The sequence below is a fragment of the Trichechus manatus genome, unplaced genomic scaffold, assembly GCF_000243295.1.
Source record: "Trichechus manatus latirostris isolate Lorelei unplaced genomic scaffold, TriManLat1.0 scaffold00059, whole genome shotgun sequence".
In the NCBI taxonomy this organism is placed as follows: Eukaryota; Metazoa; Chordata; class Mammalia; order Sirenia; family Trichechidae; genus Trichechus; species Trichechus manatus.
The window spans coordinates 11,984,001-12,001,267 of record NW_004443995.1 but is presented as its reverse complement, the minus strand read 5'-3'; the positions used below and the strand labels follow the sequence as shown (position 1 = coordinate 12,001,267).

Here is a 17,267-nt window from a genome sequence, read left to right as displayed (position 1 = left end):
TCCTCTTTTATATTTTAGAAACTAGCGCATCCTGTAGAATCCAGGTTTGAAGCTCTAGTGAATCTATTCACTTCCTGCCCAGAATTCGGACAAGAGAGTTAGCAAATGGAAAGTTTCTCCAGAACCCAGCTGTACATATACACTTGCAGACAGAACAATCTATCCAATTTTTAAAAATCTCTGAAGAAAGAGATCCCACCATTTGCCATAGTAACCTTGTCCCCATACTTAACAACTTTCACTGGCAGAAAAATCTTCTCTAAATCAAAGGCAAGAAGAGCCCTCTCCTCTCATCATCCCCTATACATGTGTAAAGAGAATATTTAAATTGCCCTTTGGTCATCTCTACTCTGAAAAGTCACTTATCTTCATGACTCCTAATCAGTCTTAACTCCATTTCTTTGACAACAACTTTCCAAACTGAATTTTTGGTATTTCATCTTGGTATCATTTGAGTATAATAAGATTGCATTAAAGTTCCACATTTCATTCTCTTGTTTATATAGTGACGTCATGCTTGTTTCTTAACCATTGTACTACATGGCTGACATATTCCTTCATCCCTTTATTCCTCATGTAGGCTTAATGGGGAAGGAGTTCTGTAAGGTTCTGTAAAAGCACGGGCTGAGAGATGATAAGAGCACAGATATATACTCTCTAAAAAAGATAGAGAAACTGAGATATAGAGAGAGAGGAGAGAGAGAGAAGAAGAAAAAGAGGTGGAAATGAGGTCTGGCACAAGGACTACCTCTAGTCTGTGGTGGAGGAGGGAGGGTAGTGGTGGTGGTTGATGATGGCGTACATAGGAAATGTTCTTGGAGGAAATAACAATTGAACTGGGCCTTAAAGAACAGGTTTAGACATAATCAGATGTGTATTTTAGGTAAGGAATAATAAAACTGAAGCATCGTTGTGCTGGGGCAGTCAGCAAAGAGAAGGTTCTTCAGGCTGACTGGGGTGCAGAAGTGCGGACTTGATAAGATGGGCTAAGTGGAACCACTGCGGGTCTTTGGACAGTGGAACGACACGATCAGACCTGTTCTTAAGGAGCAGTAATCACACTGCGTGGTGTAAGACTAAAGATGGTGAGACTAGTCAGGAAGCAGGAAGTTTTAAGCGCCTGAAGAATCATAGTGAGAGCAGGAGATGGAGGTAAGACACACAGAAATAAAATTAAAAGAACTCGTCAAATGTTAACATCTTATGCAATATACTCCCTCCCAAAGGCTTAAGAGCACAGGCTTTGGGGAAAACACGCCTGATTTAAATCCAGACTATCTTTTTGCTTATACATAAAAGGCAGATAATATGGCCTGCCACTTACGCCGTGTGAGGATAAATGCCAATATTTGTAAAGATTTTGGCACATTGTAAGTGTTCAATACATGCTAGCTGATATCATTATTGTTATTATTATTGCTTTGAAAGACGAGAAGGAATTAAAAAGAAATTAGAAAATTTGAGCATTAAGACATTAACAGAAAAGGGAAATGGAAGAGGAGGATGGGGCTTGGGGAGGAGGCCAAGGAGTTGATGTTTAAATGTAGTTTATTTGTAATAGTGAGAGGGGACGGTGTTTTCAAGAAATCTTGTGAAGAGAAGGAAAAAGTTGGGGGAGATCTGAACGTGATTGTGAGGAGAGACTGAAGATGCAGTAAATAGAAATAACTGATGAAATCAGGTCCCCAAACAGGGCTCAGGAGATAAGACTGAGGAGGTTAGCCTGAGAGGGGAGTACAGCCTCTGAGATGGAAGAATAGAAGGTGAGTGAAAAATACGGAAAAATTTCAGATAGAGAATGGGAAAGTAGAGGTAATTTGTGTCAGGAGATTTTATTTTCTTTGAAAGTATGAGGCATTTTACTCATCCACAGAGAGTTTGGGGTAATTTTGAGGCCTGGGAACTGAGGAAATTAGAAAAGGTTGAGACAGGCAGATTGGGGAATACAATATCCAATCAAATCATGATGAATAAAAAACTTTCCGCAGGAGTGAACAACCCCCCTGCAATTGTAGGGCATGGAGCATAACCAAGTGGCCTGGTTTTGGGATGTTCTCCAGCAATGCTTGTGGTGTTAGCAACAACACAAAGACCTTTTCAGTCTTTGGCTGCCCTTGTGTATAACCGATCATGGCTGCATCTGAATTTATATAGTTTGGTTTTCTTCCAAGAGAGTCTGGCAGTTTACTTCCCCTTTAGTGAACTGTGTTCTGTTTGATATCTTGCTCTTTTCCAGATTATAGTACATTGCCAATGTGTCAAAGTCTCTCTGGCCAAGGAGACTGATTTAATGTGGTGCTAGCAGCCATGAGAGCAGCATTTACAATGTAGCTAAAGAGGATATTTGCAAAATATGTTTACGTGTCCTCTGCTTCAGTTAAGGAGACTGAAGCTGGGCTCACACTGGGAGATTTCGGGCCTGATCTGAGTTGGAACACTGCCCTATAGTCAGTCAGTGGGGACGGAGGATTAGGATTAAAGAATAAAAATTGAATTTTTAAGGTTAGAAACAATATTCCCCCTGAATAGGTTTCGCTTATACTCTAGCTATACAGTAACAGAATGCTCCACACCACAGATCTAAGGGAAAGCCAGTAGAGCAGATGCTTACTTAGTCTTTCATTAATACTCATGACAATGCATAACCACAGCAGGAAGCATTTACTGAGCGTCTTTTAAGTGCTTTGCATTCAGTATTTTGTCCTCCTCAGAATAGCAACAGAAGGTAGACAGTATTCTGACCCTTTTTCCAAAAGAGATTTAACAACTTCCCTCAGTCACACAACTAAATACCAAAACCAAACCCACTGCCGTCGTGTCAATTCCAACTCATAGCAACCCTAAAGGACAGAGCAGAACTGCCCTGTAGGGTTTCCAAGGAGCTGCTGGTAGATTTGAACTACTGACCTTTTGGTTAACAGCTTAACTCTTAACTACTTTGTCACCAGGGCTCCGACAGGCTTCCCCAACTCTTGGAGATGGGCTTACTTTCTGAGAAGGACATTATTAAAAACAAAACAAAACAACCTCACAAAATATAATCAGATGGGTGATAGCAGCTATTAAGGTAAATAACCCACCCTCAGCTGTGTTCAGTCAAGGGCTGGCTCGATGGGGAAAGTCACGGCAATACACAGAAAAAGTAAGCATCCTGGTAAAATCAGTGTATTTAGGTAATAATGATTGTAATTATTTTCAGTGATTAACATTTCTATTACTTGTGCTCACATTCTTAAAAGGAATCACATTATTATTTATTTTCTAACCCCACCTTATCTCTTTTTAATATTGATTTTCTTTTTATCCTGTTTTTATAATTCTTTTGATCACTTTGACTTCCCTTGAGATGTTTATTTCCTTTTCTTCCCAACTGGTCTTTTTATTCTCTCTTACAAAGATTTCAATCAATGCTTTCCACATAATGTTTATTTTGCCTGCCTTTGCAGTACCCACAAAGGAAAACATGTCAGAAGGTTTTACTAGGAGAATCACAGAATGTAGGCGCAGAAAAGTCCCTCTGAAATATTTCCGTCTAAACCCATTGTTTTTAGAGGAAGAAACTTCATGTAAAATACTTTCTTTTATTAACATAGACCTGTGTTTTGTCTTTACTCATTTTAGGGGAAGACATCATCTGTCACTAGCTGTGTGGCATTAAACAAGTTATCCTGGGCTCTGTGGCTTAGTTGACTCATTCCGAACGGTGGTAACAATGCCTGTCTTCCTTCCCTCCTTCCTTCCCTCCCTCCTATCCTTCTTTCAACCCGCCTTCTTTCCTCCTCGGGCTGGCGAGAGTCAGATTGAGACATCTGATTGAAAACACATTCATAAGGCTTAAAATACCTATTCAAATATCTAACTATTTTCTTCCTTTTCTTGTTTTAAGGTTTCTTTTGTCACTTAACCTACCAAACTGTCTTTTATATATTTTTTAATGGCTCTTGATTATGGCTTTATTTTTCTAAGCTTTTTCAACATTGTTTTTCAACTTTGACAGTTTCCCAAAGTTGCAGAGAGCTTAGGTCATGATGGACGGCTGACTCTGGTTTGAGGAGTCAGATGGTGACACAGAAAAGTCAAAAAGAATGTATTACAAGGCTAGAAAAGTTAATTCCCTCTTTTCCACCATCAGCTTTTGATACAATAAACAATTTTGATATAATAAATAATTCTACTAGTGGCTAACACTTATTGATTACTTGCTAGGTAGTATGCTAAGAACTTTATATATGTGAATATTATTTAATTCTTCAAATAACCTTATGAGATAGGTACTACTACTATCTCCATTTCATAACTGAGGAAACTGGCAAAAGTTACAAGGTTATTAAACAGAATTCAAACCCAAGTTTGTTTAACTCCTGAGCTGGAATTTTTAACCCTGACACTATCCTGCAGTCAAATGAATGAGAACGCAGAACAATAACTCTCAAATCTATTTTTAATACTCAGAGTAGAAGAGATGTACATGTCAGACAGTGGGGTGGTAACAATGACACCCAGGTCAGTACCTCTAAGAAACGCTAACAGGTAAGCAGAGTGTTGCAGGAAAGCTGAATTTTCGAGGCTGGGTCTCTCAGGGCTTTATGCTACACTTTCATAATCAGAGTGCAGGGGCATGCTGCATAAAAGAGACCCATTTCCCTGCTGAGGTTTTTATCTCTTAATATCCAGAATAGTTTCAGATTTACTGAATTGGTAAGGAAAAATCGGAGAAAAAACACAGGCCAATTTCACAAACTTCAAGTAGGAAGAACAAAACCTGTAGAAAAAAGAAAAACTCAGCAGAGGAGAAACAAGTAGGGTCCTAGTTCAAACTCTTGATATCTCTGACAAATTTATGTGTGTGAACTGGAAGAATTCAGTTAAATACTCTCTACAAATTCTCCAACCAAAACAAGTCTTATGAATTTTAAAAGCAATTAAAATCATTTAGCACAGTGAAAAAAGCATGAGCTTTGCAGTCAAATGGAAATGGATTTGAGTTCTAGATGTACTACCTGCCACCTGACTTTGGACAAGTTACTAGACTACAAAAATCTGATTTTAGGTATGTTACTAAACTACTAAACTGAACTACTCTAAGCATGGATCCTCATCTATAAAATAACAATCAAAATGAACAGTACTATAGCCTTTGCTGTCAGATACCCATCATCCCTTGTCTGGTGCCTTGCACAGAGCACAGGGGCTCAATCAGTGTTGGTGTCTTTCACTCCTCCCATAAAATCTTCTGGAGCTGTGGGTCCTCTTAGTATGAAAAGAGAATGTGGGAACCACCTTCTAAATTTTGTCCAGCTGAAAAATCTTCACATTTTAATGCAATAATTTGGGGTTTCACAACAAGGAGCTTGATTGCAGCCACCCCATAGTCTGTTTATCAAGGAATATGCATATCTGACAGTGGGTCTAGGAAGTCTAAAAGCAACCGAACTTCAGCGAAGGCAGAATGAGGCAGTATAGAAGGGTTTCAAAGCCACAAGTCCTTATGAAAGTCCAGCCTACTCCATCCTGTACTTAATTCAAGCACTCGTGACACCCCCTCCCCCTTTCAGCAATCCCAGTGGTGGCTGTTTTATGCTCTATCTTTTCCAGGAATTTTCAGTCATTGACAGGGTATCTCCATCCCAGTTTGACAGGATGAGTAAATCTGATCATTACTTCTGCCACAAGGACCTATAAAACAAACAGGCACTGAAAAGCAAGCGCCTTTCCTAAGGTGACATATCAAGCCATTTACAAAAAGAACTTTAAAATAGCTCCCATTCTCAGTCTTACCCAATTAAGTCACATTTTCTCTGTGACTTTAATAGCTCCAGGCTTTACTCTTACTTCATAAATCACAACCACAACCTTAGAAAAATGATTCAAATTATATCAATCAATAAGTTTTTATTGACTGTTTACAATCAGCCTAGCGCTCTACCAAGCGCTGTAAGACCCAAGCGTCTAATGTGGGGCCTGAGCCCATCCACTGCTCTGACAGGATTTCAAGCCTTATAAACAGACCATGCCCTTGCCCTTGTCCTTCCTATAATCTGGCATTCAAGGGCCTTGCAATCTGGCGCAAGCCTACCTTTCCAGTTATTATTACTTTTAATCTCTCTCTACTACTATTGTCCCTGTGTTTTGTGTTTGTATGTGTGTATGTCCATGTTTGCATTTTTGCTTTTTCTCTCTCTCACCAAGAACCCGGCTCTTCGCCTGTTTGCTGAACAGTTACTCATTCTTTATGACTCATGACAAACCCCATCTCTTCCATGAAGCTTGCTCTACCACCTTCTTTGGAACTGCCTCCTTCTTCTTTGAAACGATTGCAGGTTGGCTTGCTGTACCACTCAGAGGACACTTAGTTATCATCCATCTAGTCTATAAAGTGAGGTAGGACTGGAACTCTCTCTCATCTTGTGATATTTACTATGGTACTTTTCTCATACCGAAGGCTTAAGTAACATCTATTGAATGTAAAATATTGGTGGAAGAAGTTGCATTTGAGGTGAGCCTTTAAGAACAGTAAAGATGAACCAGGACTTGGAGACCAACTTAGACATGGGGAAGCCTAGGCAAGAGACAGAAATGAGAAGCATGGGATTCTTCTAGGGAACGGCAAGGAGTTCATTTCATCTAAAGCTTAGAGAGCGTGAATCCTAACAGTGGTTCATGTGATTGAAAAATAGGTTGAAGGGCCTTGCACTTAGCCCCCTCTAAATGGAACTTTATTCTGAAGACACTGGATAACCATCGAATATCTCTAAACAAGAGAGCTATTTTCAGAACTTTGGGTCATTGGCAGAGGTACTGAAAATGCATTAAATATAGTTGGGCTGAGAAACGAAGACCCCGGTAAGGTATCTACTGCAACAGTACAGGGCAAAAAGGGCACCAAGAGCTTGAATAAGGTAAGTGGCTTTGGGAGCACAAAACATATTATAGAGGCAGGATCAAGAGATATTTAAAATAATGATGGCAAGGAGTCCAGTGAAGGTAACACTGAGGATGGTGGTGCCATTAAAAAAAAAGAAAGAAAGAAAAGAAGAAATGCTAGAAGAAGAGGAAACTTTGAGGAAGATTAACTCTATTCTGAATATCTGTGTCTGAGGTCTTGTTCAGACATTGAGGTGAAGGTATCTACATGGTAAGTGAAAAGTAGTGCTACAACTCAGGAAAAACACTGGATTGAAAATCATCAACATGAAAATGAAAGCTTGAGCCCGTATCGAGGAGAAGGTTGCCTAAGCCAAGTGTCGTGAAGCACACGATGACACAGGGTTGAGGCCAGGTCCTCTGGTAACACTGACACTTTGAGGGTGACAGGAGGAAGACACAATGGTCAGTGAGATGGGAGAAAAACTAGGACAGCACTGTGGTATGGAAGCCAAGTAAAGAGGATGATTATTCCTTTAGGAAACAAACTAACAGCAGCAAGAGATAAAAAATCACTTACCTTGTTGAAAAGATGAAGGTTAAAAGCATAAAGCTCAGCTGAATAGAAAATACTGAAGGGAAAAAAAAAAAAAGATTGAATCTAAATTAGCACTATAAAAACAGTATTTGTAGCATATATTTGCTGCAATGCTTAGTTTTACCTGAAACTATGGGTACTCAAATAGAAACACAAACACATAAATGGAACAAACACATACTGCTCAACTGATAGAATCATTTAAATTAGTGGGACTCAAGCTGTTCTAATTGAAAATATCCCCAGACATAATCTGTGATAATTGCCATTCAGGAAAAATCTAAAGCCCTCTTTGATTTGGTTATTTAATTTGGTCAATCTAGAAAAAGTTAGTTTATATTATGAATATTTACAGCAAATACCATAAATGCCATAGCATACAATATGTATTCTGGAATAACTTGTGATTTTAATAAGAAAATCTTTGATATTACAATAATAACAAAGGTTATCTTTGGTATAACATAAATAGAACATATGCTCAAGTTACTGAGTAACTTTCCTTGCCATTTCCCTAAAGTTATAATATGAAACTAAGTATTCTTTTCTAACCAAATTAATGTTTGAAATAAATTTAGAGCAAACAGATCACTACACACTGCTATTGAGGAGACTGAGGAACAGCAAGATATCCCATCTTCCCACTTACTTATGAACACTATGACAATAAGGCTGAATTTATCCAGGTCAATGTTTGGATTAGAGAACGTGTCACAGAACGTTGTGTAGATGATCATGAGGAGCACACTACTGCTGACAGCACCAAAAGGAGGTTTCTTTCTTTCAAGCCAATCCTTGATGTATCTTCGGACAATCTGAAATATACAGAGATCAACAGGTTGCCTCTTCAGAGATGTAGGGAGCCGAATTGGGCATCACAAAGTGATTCTGACAGCAGAAAGACATAAAGGAAAGAGAATAATTTGGATGATGGCCACAGTGGATTTCAAAGCTTCCCGGCCACACCATTCTTCTCCTGGGGAATTTAGCATTTGCAGTGCAACTTCCACTGGGTATTCATAATGAGAGTATATTTTCAACCGCATTAAAATCCATCCTTAATCATGCCAAACGCTCTTTGCTAGCTGTCACTGAGACATGGCCATTAAGCCTCCCCAAAGTTTATCTCCTCTGCTGATCCTAATGGATGTGTGTAATTATCACAGTCCCTTTTGCCTCAACACAATTCCAAGTACAACTTTGGGAATCTTAAAAATCTGACATCTTCAAGAACTTCTAGATGGGAGATAATCGAAAGTGATCCATGGAACATATTAATATTTAAAATGCTAGCAATGCACCAGAAGTTTTTAATTAAATTATAACTCATGCTTGAAAAGCAAAAGTGCATGTGTTGTGGGAGTTTAAATAATTCAAACTCTGAATATCTAGAGTTTTTGTGAATCCAAAGACAAATGCCATTTGCATGCTCTTAGAATCCCAGAATTAACACTTAAAAATGAATAAACCTGCCCTAACTTTCCTACAAAAGGATCAGTGAAATCTAAAGTTACACAGTAGTCCTCTTGTCTTAAAACCAAATCAGATAAATTTAAAACAGGACAGTCTGAATATTGGTAATAACTTTGGTTTGAACCACTCTGCTTAAAACCTCTCACTTTTGAAAGAAATTGAACGAGCCCTATTATAAGGACTATAGTTGAGACATATTAAATTTTGACTCACTCATTATCCTGTATAATTGAACATGAGATTTCACAACAGGCTGAATTACCATGATCCATTAGCAATAACGAGGTCAGGGAACTTCTGACAAGGCTGATGGGGTTCTGTTATCTACAAAATACTCTGTCATTAAAAAGGCTTAAATTCATGATGGAGCATACCTTTACAGATACCCAGGTACAAAATAAACTGCTCTCAATAGAACTTTCGAACAAATGGCTGTTGGATCAACTCTTAGCATTCTGAAGAATTCACTAAGTGAAATAATAGTGTAAATAAAGGGAGTCTCAGCAGAAAGGTGACCGGTTGGAACGAGGTATAGGGGAAAGCCTGGATGGTTGCGAGGGGTGGGAATGAAGCAAGAGAGTATTATGTACAGAGTGGATAGCATGTTAACTAGCTAAATAGTTCAAAAAAATTTTTTTAAGGAGATTTTGTAATGAAAGTTACAGTTGTATTTATAAAAAAAATTCTGTGCCTTTTTTTTTTTTTTTGCAGAAGTGATCCCAAACCATAGTCATTTATCTAGTGCTCATTCCTTTCTTTAAACTTAAAATGTAGAGAAATAAGAGAAGTTCTATACTAGAGCACAAATTTTGGATAGTAGAACATGCAAATGTTCAGACATGCCCCTGTGGAAGTAACGGCTTATTGTAAGTCTACAGAGGGACTTCAATGAAAATGTCATTTCATAATCTATTATGTTTTATAGTGTAAGGCTGGTAGTTGCCAAGATTTAATACAATACCTTTAAAAAATAAAATTAATGAAAATTACACAGGAGTTATTAAAATTGACATTCTCCAATCTTATTTTAATATACAATAGTTAAAAAAACACGAAAGTCCTCATTGTACAACATGTTATAGAATGTATGCTCCCAATTCCAAAAGTAAGAGTGTCTTCCTCTTCCACCACGACCCCGCTCCCAAAATATACACATAAACATGAGTGCGGTGTATCTTGGAAGTCAAAGCCATTTTAAAAAACAAGACAAATAATCAATTTTATAAGTAGTAATGACTTAGTTAATCTAACTGTCTGTTTTCTTCATTACACAGTACTCAGAGTCTCATTATATGACTCTTTCAATACAGGTGACTCCTGGGTCCTGAATCTTTCTAAGCAAAATAACTTTCTTCTAAACCCATCCATGCTGAACACTTAATTGTGATAAAGAAAACAACTGAAAAGTTGGGAATCGGACAAAGACCCACAAGTGAAACAATAACCCTAGGGAAAAATAGGTTGTCCTTCACCCTTTTTAGTTCTACAGTGATCTTTTTCTGGGTTTTCTAAGTAAAGCACTTTCTACCTTCCAGGCTCCATAGAACTTTTCTATCTTCCTCTAAAATTAAATTCATGAAGCAGCTGCTTTTTCATTGTGTAGTCAGAAAAATGTTAAAATGTTTCATAAGCAAAGCTAGGTGAAGTAGTACTGACATGCTTCAAAGATGTGTTTTGGTTATAAACTACAAGAAATCTCATCTTCTCTTAGTTCCACCACTAACAACTTTGACACTATCATTCTCCATTTGTCAAGAATCTATGTCATTTAAAAATTTTTCCAAACTTCCTTGCATTACAGAAATGTTTAATAGCCTCATAGGAAACGAGACTTTGCTAGAGATGGATCAACACAACCTGATATAGACACCTCAGAATTCTCTCTTGGAAAGACAAAAAAGAAGTCAAGATGAAGGTAGCAAAAGGTATTCTGGAGAGGTGGCCATTGTATCTTTCGTCAGAATCTGTATTAATTCATTTGTCCTCGTAGCTCAGAGAAATTAAGGCATTCTAGATTAAGTAGCAAATCCTCATTAACTGTTTACTTTTCCCTATGGAGAGAGAAGGAAAAAATTCCTCCACAGGAAGCTTTGATCTTATTGTCTCCAAATTCTTATTTTCTTTATTTTAAATTAAGTACTAGGAAATGTTAAAGGAAAACTTAAAATTGATTCCTTGTAATTCTAACGAGTGGGCCAAATATCAACTGCTGCATGACTTCCAATCTGGAAGTCATTCATTCTTGGGTGAAGAATGTTGATACACCAATATAACTATGAAGTATAATATCCATTTGTCTTAGTTCTAGGGCTGCTATAACAGATATACTCCAAGTGGGTGACTTTATTTTCTTATAGGTAGGAAGCTAGAAATCCAAATTCAGGGCACCAGCTCTAGGGGGAAGCTTTCTCTCTCTGTTGGTTCTGGGGAAAGGTCCTTGTCTCTTCTATTGTTTGGTGATCTTCATGTGGCATGGTATCTATCTTCCCCCATCTCTGCTTGCTCCTTTTATATCTTGTTTTATATCTGTTGGAGCCCTGGTGGCTCTGTGGTTAAGAGCTTGCCTGCTAATCAAAAGGTCGGCAGTTTGAATTCACCAGCCACTCTTTGGAAACCTCATGGGGCATTTCTACTCTGTCCTATAGGGTCGCTATGAGTTGGAATCGACTTGATGGCAAACGATTTGGTGTTTTTTGGTTTTTGTAACTGTTATATCAAGACACACCCTACACTAATCTTGCCTCATTAACATAACAGAAAACTCATTCCCAAATGGGATTATAACCACAGGCGTAGCCGTTAGGACTTAAAACACATATTTTTGGGGGACACAACTCAATCCATAACACCATCATTTTCATTTTCTTCATTTTCTTTTGGTCAGGGTATTTCCTTGCTTTTTCTTTCCGCTTTGTCTTTACATTTATAAATTGATTTTGGAGTGGCGCTATATGATGGATAATTTTTCATGTTAAGAATGAACTTTAAAATGTATTTTTCTTCCAGGTGGTTTAAGATTATTTCTGCCATTTTTATCTTTTAATCCACTGGCTTTAGATATTTTCATAACATGTTTTGTTTCCTCATTAGTATCCTGCTGAAATGTATAGTCAAGGATATAAAATCAAATCCAATTTGTATACCACTTTACTTTAAATACATTTTTATTAAACATTTAGTAGATTCAAAATAATATTAATACTTTGTAAAAAGTATAAAGAAGAATAATAATAAATGGGTACAGTAAACACCCATTATCCACTTAATATTTCAAAAATTATTTCCTATCATTTCATTCTCATGAAGAAGGTTGTGCAGCTATTATCTCGCTCATTTTACAATTGGAAGCTGAGACACAGAGAGCCCAAACAATTTCATAAAATGTCAAAAAGCTAATGAGGTAGATGAGCAGGATTATGATGACTCCCTCCAGAGGGAACCAGAGCAGAGAGGTGCAAAGGTACAGACTCTGGAGCCAGACTATGCCTGAGTTTGAATCCTGATTTCACTGCTTTCTGTATAATCTTAAGCAAATTCCTTAACTTCCCTGTGTCTTATCTGTAAAATGGGTATAAGAGTAGTTAGTAGATTAACTAATTTTACTTTAAATGCTTTAGAACCAGGGCCTTTACGTGGTAAATGGTCACTATTCTTACCTCCAGTTCTCAGTTTAAGGGTATTTCTATCACAACACTGTTTACACAACATTGTCTACCAGTATATCAACTGCATAATGCAGTAGCTACTTTTCTCCAGAAGTAATTCAGGTAAAGCAATGATAATAGCTCATATCTAATTTTATAGGTAGCAAAAGTATACTAGCATTAATAACACTAACTGTAGCTTTAGTTGAAGGCTATTTAATAGGAAAGGCCAGTCTCAAACTGAAATAAATCACTAATGGAAAGACTAGAGAACATATGAATGATAATGTACAGATAGGCTTTTTTATTATTAATCTATAGAAAAAAATGAGTTTTAGCATGCTTTTCTGAAAAACGTTCAAGGTGAAAGTATTGAAAGGTAGTAGAAATTCAACTTTATTAACATTTATTCATAAATCATTTAAATGTAGTTCATTAAGTAAATATTTGTCATAAGCACTTAGATGTGTTGAAAGGGTTGTCAGAAAAGGAGAGGAAATAACTACAGTGGAACACATTTTCTTTAGAACTGACAGAAGAAACAATCTCTCAACAATCTATGGAAAGACTAATTTTATCTTATGGAGTCACAGCACACGAGCTATAAGATATAAAAATCCTCGTTCTATAAATGAGGAAAGTTAAGTCTAGAAGTTGTGTACATAGCTGGGCAGTGGTAAAGACCAAGTTAGACCTCACACTGAATCAGAATCAGTGAAAACAGATTTCAACCAAAATGAGGTAGTGTATGGGGAAAACAGAGAAAAACAAAATTCGGTCTCAGAAATATAGTTTTATCATCACTAAAAGATTAAGGAACTATATATTCAGCTCACACTTCCTAGTCTTTTTCTCACTTTAATGCCCATTGTTTGTTTAACAGATTATGGTAAAATCTCATCTTAAAAGATGTGTATAAAAATTTGTGGAAATATTTATTTTCATAATTTGGCACCTCTAGTTACAATTGAGAAACTGTGAGAAACGGGGCTACTTTGCTTGGTATCTATTTTCTCTGAAATAGCACATATGAACACTTCTAACAAAACCCTCAAAGTTCACATCACACAGTTTAGATGAGTCAATAGATTAGAAATAAATACACAGATGAACTAGGCACACAAGGTGCTGTTCTTATGGATGTTACATTCTAGATTGAGAGGTATATAATAAGCACAAATAATAAATAAACCAGAAGCAGATAATGATACAATGATAAGTAGAGCTTAAACTGGATAGATATGTTAATGACCACATGGGTACTGTGTGACTACTGTGGGGAGGGGGTTCTATGTGAGGTCTAGCTTGGCCTTTGCCATGGCCTGGCTATATAAAAGACTTCTAGGCTTACTTATTTGTGAGGAAAGGTGTTTCTGAGGTGACATTTGAACTGAATGACAAGAGGAACTAGACATGTAAAGATCAGGAAGGAGGGTGTGCAAAGATTCTAAGGCAGGGACAAGACTGGCCTATTTGAAAACAGAAGCAAAGTCAGAGGCCAAACACAACGGACAAGTGGGAGAGTGTCAGAGGAGGGATGATGGTAAAAATGATTTGAAAATAGAGGATAGGGTGTGAAATAGTCCTTTTGGAAAGTTGAAAAAGAAACATCATAAGGAAGTAGAATAGGATTCTGAGAGGTGTTAAAGACACATTTTAAATGTGGGGTCATGAATTTAAAAGGAGATGAGAATAATTATGTGTTTCTCTCTAGCAAAATTCAGCTGCTCCAGTAGACGTGTGACTGGGACTTTGTGAAGTAGGTCAGTGTGATGGTTAATGTTGTGTCAACTTGGCCAGACCATGATTCTCAGTACTATGTAATTATCCTCCATTTTGTGATGTGATCTAATTGTCCTCCATTTTGTGCTCTCTTATATGGTGTAATGTTTAAAAGCTGGGCTGCTAACGAAAAGGTCAGCAGTTCAAATCTACCAGCTGCTCTCTGGAAACCCTATGGAGCAGTTCTACTCTGTCCTGTAGGGTCACTATGAGTTGGAAGTGACTTGTTGGCACATAACAACAACAATAAGTAATATAATGTAATCACCTCAATGATGTGATTTGATGTGATCAGCCGATCAGTTGTAAGGGGAGTTTCCTCGGGGGTGTGGCCTGCACTCTCTCTCTCTATATATATATGGACATTCTGGAAAAACTCGCTTGCTCTGGATCCTGTATCTGGTTTGTCATCAACTGACCTCCAGTTCTCGGGACTTGAGCCAGTGGCCTGCCATGCTGCCTGCTGATCTTGGGATTCATCAGCCTCTGTGCTCTGTGAGCCAGCAGCCTGCCATCTTACCTGCCAGTCTTGGATTTGTCAGCCTCCGCAGCCCATGAGCCAGCAGTCTGCCTTCTAACCTGATCTTGGGCTCGTCAGCCCCTGCAGCTACGTGAATCAGAAGAAGCCTCCAGCCTGACGCTTGACCCATGGACTTCGGACTTGCCAGCCTCTACAACCGCGTGAGCCATTTCCTTGAGATAAATCGCTCTCTCTCTCTCTCTCTCTCTATATATATATATATATATATATACATACTTTACAAGTTTTGCTTCTCTAGAGAACCCAGCCTAAGACAGTCAGTGAAAATGAGGGAAACCCTCCATGAGATGAATTGATATGGTGGCTATAACAATGAGCTCAAATATATCAAAGATTGTGAGGATGGCACAGGACTGGGCAATGTTTTGTTCTGTTATACATGAGGTCACCATGAGTTGGAGCTGACTCAATGGCAACTAACAACAACAACAAAGTAAGAAAAATGGAGAGAGAGGGAGGTGAAGAAGTTAAGAGTTTTGTCAAGGAGTAAGGATAATGATGGACTATGGAATCTGAGCTGCTCAGTTGCATGCATGGAAGACGTGGAGTCTGGCTTAACCAGGGCTGCGTCTTTCTGAGCAAATACAATAAAGTGAAAAAAGAGTGAAGGAGTTGAGAGTATTTGTGCAAGAGTGATTTTAATGATAAACTATGGAATCTAAACTGGGTAAGTCATGAGGATTGGTGACTGAGAGAAAGTAGTAGGCTCAGTTGATGCAGGGTCTTGGTGAGGTCAAAGAATTACTGGAGTTGATGTAGAAGTCTACTACAGTAAGTAAGCTTTGCGGGTGAGGAGATGGTGGCTAACAAATGAGATCCCTAAGCTTGATCGTCAAGGTCAAACAGACCTGCAGCCAGCCCTGCAACATCTCTGTGTACATTAGAAAAGCCCCCTACCCCTTCCTTTCCATTACCATTGAGTCAATTCCAACTCATAGTGACCCCACAGAATGGAGCAGAACTGCCCCATAGGGTTTACAAGGCTGTTGATCTTTACGGAAGCAGACTGCCACGTCTTTCTCCTGCTGAGCGGCTGTTGGGTTCGAATAGCAGACCTTTTGGTTAGCAGCCGAGCGCTTTAGCCACTGTGCCACCAAGGCGCCACCTCTTCCTTCTTGTTGTTGTTGTTAGGTGTCATCTAGTCAGTTCCGACTCATAGCGACCCTATAGGACAGAGTAGAACTGCCCCGCAGGGTTTCCAAGGAGCAGCTGGTGGATTTGAACTACCAACCTTTTGGTTAGTAGCCAAGCTCTTAACCACTACACCACCAGGGCTCCACCCCTTTCTTAGTACACTTAATTTCCTCCTGCCAGGGAACTGTCCTTCTTCAGGGACTGATCCCTCCTAATAATGAGTCCAGTGAGATGTAGTCTCGCAATCCTTGCTTCTAAGGAGCATTCTGGTTGTACATGCTTGGTAAAGTAGAGGGTCAGCAAAAAAGAGGAAGACCCTCAACGAGATGGACTGACACAGTGGCTGCAACAATGGTCTCAAGCATAACAATTGTGAAGATGGTACAGAACCAGGCAGTGTTTCATTCTGTTATACATAGGGTCGCTATGAGTCAGAAACGACTTGACGACACCTAACAACAACATAATAGGGAATTACAGCAATACATATACAAATCTATAGCACTTATGAGGTGAGTGGCACTTCCTTAAATTAGTCCCATTGTGGGCCATGCAAGAAACTGGCAACAGGGGGCCACAGGGAAGTTTTTAAGGAGAAGAATAAGATAATCTGATTTATTTTTTAAGGACTACTCCAGCGGCAGTAAAGATACTGAATGGGAACTGGAAGAGACTCACAGCAGAGAGGTTCAGGAGGTGCAAAAATTTAGACAAGAGACAATGAAGGCATATTATCTCCGGTAGTGTTGATGGGGATGTAGATGCCAGATCTGAAAGATTTCATAATTAGAAACGGTAGCATTTAGCGACTGCTTGGATATAAAGTGTAGAGGAGAAGGGAGATGCAAGGCTGACTGGTGGTTTCTAGTTGTGAAGACTTCGTGGGTAGTGAGTGTTAACTCCTCAGATTAGATTACATGAGGAGGAGCAGGTTGGCACAGGCATATATGTTTCCTCATTGAAAAAAGCCATTAAAATAGGTACTTGGGTACCTAAAGAACTTTAAAAAATATACCTATACTATTTTTTGATTATTTTTATTAATTTATAATTTACTGTAATATTTTACTCCTGGGTACACAAAGGATGAGCAATCTAACAATTCATTACTCTCTCTGGATAAATAATCTCTAATTACATAAATTATATAACTCTACATAGAAAAAAAAACTATTGAATAACTTAGACACAGATCTTTTTTTGCCTATGTTTTGAGTCAAGCATCACTCCC

At 38.3% G+C, this 17,267-nt stretch overlaps 1 protein-coding gene across 4 annotated transcripts in view; it reads right to left on the bottom strand.

Moving 5' to 3' along the window:
• The window catches only part of SLC10A7 (solute carrier family 10 member 7), a 334,202-nt gene that overhangs the window by 31,917 nt on the left and 285,018 nt on the right, over nucleotides 1-17,267 (bottom strand). For all 4 annotated transcript variants that reach the window (XM_004378843.2, XM_023733574.1, XM_023733576.1 and 1 more), the window contains 2 exons: nucleotides 8,112-8,277; nucleotides 7,445-7,496 (listed from right to left, as the gene is read on the bottom strand). In XM_004378843.2, coding sequence (XP_004378900.1) covers nucleotides 7,445-7,496; nucleotides 8,112-8,277 — 218 coding nt within the window. The remainder of the gene's footprint in view (nucleotides 1-7,444; nucleotides 7,497-8,111; nucleotides 8,278-17,267) is intronic.